This window comes from Fulmarus glacialis, unplaced genomic scaffold (assembly GCF_000690835.1).
Source record: "Fulmarus glacialis isolate BGI_N327 unplaced genomic scaffold, ASM69083v1 scaffold9971, whole genome shotgun sequence".
NCBI classification, from domain to species: domain Eukaryota; kingdom Metazoa; phylum Chordata; class Aves; order Procellariiformes; family Procellariidae; genus Fulmarus; species Fulmarus glacialis.
This window is the reverse complement of record NW_009193390.1, coordinates 27,574-33,679: the sequence shown is the minus strand read 5'-3', so window position 1 is coordinate 33,679 and position 6,106 is coordinate 27,574. Positions and strand designations below refer to the sequence as shown.

At 34.9% G+C, this 6,106-nt stretch overlaps 1 protein-coding gene across 1 annotated transcript; it reads left to right on the top strand.

Moving 5' to 3' along the window:
• Positions 1–647: 647 nt before the first annotated feature.
• Positions 648–5,706, top strand: TMEM5 (transmembrane protein 5). Its single transcript, XM_009587429.1, has 3 exons — positions 648–959; positions 3,233–3,403; positions 4,482–5,706. Exons 1-3 carry the CDS (start codon positions 691–693, stop codon positions 4,897–4,899), a joined length of 858 nt encoding a protein of 285 aa, XP_009585724.1. The 5' UTR covers positions 648–690; the 3' UTR covers positions 4,900–5,706.
• The last annotated feature ends 400 nt before the right edge of the window (positions 5,707–6,106 follow it).

The following is a 6,106-nucleotide window of genomic DNA, read 5'->3' as shown; positions in this document are numbered from 1 at the left end:
TAACTAGCTTGTATCAAAGCCTCAAGTTTGACCTAGGTCACACAAGCAACTTAAGTTTACATTTAGATACTATCTCTTGTGTTACAGATTCTACTCAGTATCAGATGACACAGTCTTTTTTTGGTCTAACCTTAACTTAACCAAAATTACAGAGAAAAGTAGTATGCCAGACCAGCCAATTGTCCCTCATAATAATACCTGGTTTAGTATACTCTTACAGTTGGAGGGGCCTCTCTCTTGTTCTCATACTGTACTCATTGGTTATTACTGGAATTAATAAAGTTTGACCTTTAGTGAACATCAAAGCACATCCTTCTTTGAAAGTTGATTGATTTGTCCACATTTTGATGTTTGAATATGGTAGTGGTTCTGATTTATTGACAAAATACCTTATTTTCATTTGAGTCTAAATCTATTCCTTTATTCAGGAAAAAGATGAAGGCAGCTTTATTCCTCTGTTACAGCTGTAGATATTAACAGCAGAAATGGTTACAGTTGCACAGTTACTTTGCAGTATATTGCATTTACTTTATTGAAGAAAAAAAAAATCTCTAGAGTACAGACTGTATAGTAAGGATGTTTAGAGGATTAAGGTCAATAATTTGTCTTAAGGGTGTTTATTGTTTGTATTTTGGTTTTCACAGCTTCATCACTGGTCCATCTGTAGTTCCTGGCTACTTCTCCGTTGACATGGAAAATGTTGTGCTAGTTCTGAATGGAAGAGAAAAAGCAAAGATCTCTTACGCCACTCAGTGGTTGCATTATGCACAAACGTTAATTCATACTCACAAAATACAGCATGTAGCCGTTGTGCTGCTTGGAAATGAGCAGTGCAACAATGAATGGATTCAACCATACCTGAAAAGACATGGAGGATTTGTAAATTTACTCTTTGTTACATATGACTATGCGTTGGTAAATGAAGAAGATATTTTCCAGTGGCCTTTAGGAGTAGCTACGTAAGTGCTTTAGATACAAATTACAGTTGAATCTTAATTCTTATGCATGAGGTATGGAAAATACATCTGAATGTTACTGCTGATATCCAAAACAATTACAGTAAGTAAATTGTAGAACATGATCCTATTAATGATTTTCTAAATCAAGCATTGGAATTCTTGGAAATTGCATTTAGCAATAAAAATGATAACAGAGGAAAAGAATGCTAGGATTTAGGGAGCTTTAAAAAAATGAACCTGTGTCTGGTGGGGTTTTCTGTTTGTTTATTTTTTCTTCAGTAGATTTGCTCTTGAGATTTTTCATAGCTGCTGATGTAATATGGACCAGTGACATGGGAATTTAAGAGATATTTATGTAATTAGGTTCTAACTGCTGCTTGTTTAGGAAAGGAAAGGGATGGTACTGGTGGTACTTTTTTTTAACCCCTGTTTTGGCTCTCGGAAGGAAATTGCATGCCTCACATTTGGAATTAGTATACTACAGTATCACAGTAATGTCGTCTGGTTTAGGGATGGTACTGGTGGTACTTTTTTTTAACCCCTGTTTTGGCTCTCGGAAGGAAATTGCATGCCTCACATGCAATTAGGAATTAGTATACTACAATATCACAGTAATGTAGTCTGGTTTAACTGCTTACTCACAAAAATGTTTTTGTTATACTTACTGCTTAAACTATTTATGTGGAGTAGATAAAGGTTTGGTTCAGTTAGATGTATTTTTTTCTATCTTACTCCTTATTAACAGAGTTAATGGTATTTTAGCTACTTATCATGGTAATATAAGATGAAAAGAATACAGAATTATTTTCGTATTTTCTGTTGAATTTGAATTCAATATCCTATATTGAGCCAGTTGGCAAACTGTATGGAGTTTTTTATACATAGCTTGAACTTGCTCATAGTGTCATTGAAATACACTAAATTTGGATTCTTGATGATGTCAGAGAACTGGTGGCATTGGAAGTTCCTAAGCAGAAAGAAGCTGAATTTTGAGATGCCAAGATTAAGGTGACAGATAACAGAAAGCAACAACAGTTACAACAGTAAACCAGGGTACAAAGCTGGGTGGAGAAAGATAGGTCAGGTTATCAGAATGGGGTTTTGCAGCCCTTGCACACCAACAGTCATAAAAAATTGTGGTTAAAGGTATGCAAATGTGCCAGATTTTCCCAGTGAAGAGGGAAAGTAAAGATGCAGAATCCTGCAAAAATATTTTCCAAAAATCGTTTTCTGAAAGTAAATTAATATTAATTATGTAGAAGAACTAGGAAAGGACTGAGAAGGTGGGAAAATTTGGGAAGGTGAAGAAAGTGAATATGTCTTCAGAGAACCATTAATAGCAATGAAGAAATCATTGTGAAATAAAGTAGAATCTATTTTTGAAACCAGGAAAGAATTTGGATCAGGGTATAGTTTTTCTTACAAAAAAAGAAATAACAGGGAAGTAGAACAGTGATCCATCAAAAATAATAACATTAGAAGGAATATCTGTCTTAATTTGAGAATGCAAAGGAGCAGAAACTTTTTTAACATTCACTTATTCCAGAAAAAATATTAACTTTATGTGATGAAAAAAGTTAGTTAGAAAAACCCTTCAGCTGAAGCAGTGTTTCACTAGCTGTCATGCTGACCAAAACAAGTGATGTAAGATTTGAGGAATCAGTCGAAATGTGGTGAAAACACGTCTAAAAGGATGGCATACAGTTTACATTGGATCCCAGGACTTTGCATTGGTTTTGTTGAGTCCAAAAAGACAAGTTAAATAGCTTGCAGGACAAGCTATTTAGTATCAAAAGATTAGATTAATGAAGTCCACTCAGATCAAAGTGACATTTTCCTTTGAGAGGTTACCAGTGGTATTTTCAGTTGATAAGCATGCCCAGAGGTTAAGGTTGCTGGGACTTAAACTCCATAATTACTATTAACCTGGCCATTTCAGTCAAAACGAGTGGTTGCGTCAAGAACAGCTGCTTTTGAAAAAGCGTGTTTCTCAAGAACACTTTGTAACGTGCACGCATAATATCTCTGATGTCAAAAGAAGACATAAGTATTCTAGAATGTCTCTGAAGAGAAGAGTGGGGACAAAAGGAATAAAGACCGACTTTTAAGACAGGACTTGCACTGATTTGCTTGTGGGTCTGTGGTTGTAGATGTGGATTGGCAACACATAGGTGGTTTTAGTCTTAGAATCTGCTGCAGTAAAGATGAAATGGTGCAAAATGTTTTTTCTTTGACAGAAAACATATAATCTAATGTATACATTGTTTTTACAGCTACAGAAATTTTCCATCTGTAGAACCCAGCTGGTCAATGCTACATGATCCAAGATCATATCTATGTAATTTCTTAGGAACAGTTTATAGGAACTCTTCTAGGGAAACCCTAATGGAAATTCTGAAGCAGGATGGGCTTGATAAACTTTGCTGGATTGCAGCCAGAGAACAGTAAGTCTTTGATTTACTTTGTGAAAATATTCAGACTTTTTTGCCTATCCAATCCGTTCCTGAGTGTTAAAAAATAGTACAAATAAAAGTAACCAGTCATCATTAAAAGAGAGAACATTGCCAAGACTCTTTATATAGGTCTTCATAACAAAATGGCCTTTCTGTTGCTATATTTTACATAAAGCGTATTTTTAAATACATAGAAAAATTTCTGTAGTATGTATACTACATATAAAGATCATCTTTTTTTTCTTGTATACATTTGATTATGATGGGAGAAGAAATGTTTGTCTTGCACCTTGTGTGTATTAATGTCTTACTAGAAGAAAAGGACAGCTGTATTTTGTTGTGTTCCATATAAGAGAGTGGATTTAATCTGTACGGCGTGGCTTTTTTTTATTTCAAGTAGGTAGAACAGATCTTTTGACTAACAGGAATAGGGTTCTGATTGTATTTCTTAATTTTGCCAAGCAACACCTGTAAAATGTTTGATAGCAGGCACAGAAGTGCTTAGGAAGACCTCACCTACCTGATGAAGAATCTCAGCAAATGGATTGTATCTGTGACATAAACTCTTATCTCACAGACGTTCTGAGGCACTTCAAGCAGGTGGATTCAGGTTAACGGATTGCTTTACATCCTAACTTTTGAAGAGCAAACCTCTACTGATACAAAGTATTTGAGGCCAAAAAAATTCATTTAAAAGTCCTTCGAGTGTCTCCCTGTATGTCTATATCTGAACTCTGCTGTGAAGTAAATTGACATAGGCATCATCCAAGTCACGCAGAAGATTTAAAATGGCGTTTCAATACACTTCTGCATATTAATTTCCTAAAAGGACCATATCTAAAAAGTGTTACAGTCTATTTTGAACGGTGACATTTTCAATACATTTTTAGAAGACTCTTCAAGAATAGTTAAGACTAAGAGTAAAAGCCTATTGATTGTGTGTGTAATACAAATTTTTTACATTGACAGCATTTTCAGTTTTATAAATAACTGAAACTAAAGCATATTTATTTTTTCATTGCAGTGCCTGTGGGAAAAATGTTAATTTTCAACCCCTTTACTTTTCTAGGTGGCAGCCTCAAGAAACAAATGAAAGTTTCAAAAACTATCAAGATGCCTTGCTGCAGAGTGATTTGACGTTGTGCCCAGTGGGAATAAATACAGAATGCTATAGAATTTATGAAGCTTGTTCATATGGATCTCTGCCTGTTATAGAAGATGCAATGACACCGGGTGATTGCGGAAATTCATCAATGTATCACAGTGCTCCATTACAATTATTAAAAACCATGGGGGCTCCATTTATCTTTATTAAAAACTGGAAAGAGCTTCCTGCTGTTCTAGAGAAAGAAAAACAAATGAGCTTACAAGAAAAGATTCAAAGGAGAAAAAAGCTTATAGAATGGTATCGAAACTTCAAAGCATGGATGAGACAGAAATTCATTAATACTTTGGAAAATTCTTTTTTGCCCAGTGATAAAGGATAAATTGTCCCTTTTGAAAATCTAGAATAGATTGAAAACTTAATTTCCATTAACCTTCTGAGGAAGCTTTTATACAAAAGAAATCTCACAGGGCAGATGCATTCCTTTTGAAGTCAACAGAATTGCGCTAGCTTGGCCAAGAGCTATGTTTGGCCCTCCATCCTTAACAATTTTCAGAGGTTGTTGACTTAGCAGGATGGTAGTCTGTAAGAATGACAACAATTTTATTACTCTTTTTACAATTTCCATGTTGGTGTGTGACGTGATAAATTTTTTCTTAGGAGAGTATCTTTGAGTATGTGAACTTGTTAAAATCCAACATGAGTACAACAGTTGTGTTTGAAGAAAAGAGAAGAATGAAAGCTGTATGGTACGGAGTAATTTATTATGTAGACTAAAGAAGAAAAGTATGATTATAGCAAAATTGCCAGGTTTAGCACAATCATTAAGATATATCCTGGTAAGTGCTTGTTTTGAAAATGTGAACTGTTTACTTGATTGACGTTTCATTTCCAAGAAAGTGGCCATAATGCTCATTAAACACTGTGGAATAAAAATTTATATTTCAAGGTAAAAATAGAGAACTCTTTCTTAGAAATATTTCATAGCAATGTATTTCCCCTTTAATTTCAGATATCATAATTGCTTTCTTTCATTTCCATTTAGTCTTGGGACATATCTTTCTGAAGTTCTGCTGCGGGAGCATTCATTACCTGCAGTTACAGCTGCACATTCTGAACATGAGGCCTTAAACATGAATTTGCTTGTAGCTTATCTGATTTCTCAAAATCTGCTGAAACTTGTCAACTCGAAAAGATGGCAGAAGTATAATATTGCATGTTTATGATACTACGTGAACCTCAAACAGTTTCAACGGTTTTTGTTAAATGTAGCCAAAGGGATCTGTTACTGTTCTTGTACATCAGAAATGAGTGCGTGCCATTATCTTCAGTGTGTTCGGCTGAGCGCTGTTACTGCATGTGCAACATTGGCATACTGAAGGTGGTGTAATAGCCAGTTTCCTGTCTTTAAACATCAGCATGCCATAGGGGTTCATCCTCATGCAATCTCAAAAGCCAGTGCAACCGTACTGCTCGGTAATATTCATTTGTGTAATGATATATCTAGTTCTGGAATATGAATCTTACAAGAGCAATTCTGTGTTTTTTGCAGTTTTCTTGCATCTCTTCTGTAAAAAAAAAAACCAAAC

What these genes read in the sequence shown, in the direction of transcription:
- TMEM5 (XM_009587429.1), top strand. Translation starts at nt 691, where the DNA reads ATGGAAAATGTTGTGCTAGTTCTGAATGGAAGAGAAAAAGCAAAGATC. An exon ending in TGGCCTTTAGGAGTAGCTAC is followed by an intron (nt 960 to 3,232) that starts GTAAGTGCTTTA and finishes TTGTTTTTACAG; the next exon opens with CTACAGAAATTTTCCATCTG. An exon ending in TGGATTGCAGCCAGAGAACA is followed by an intron (nt 3,404 to 4,481) that starts GTAAGTCTTTGA and finishes TTACTTTTCTAG; the next exon opens with GTGGCAGCCTCAAGAAACAA.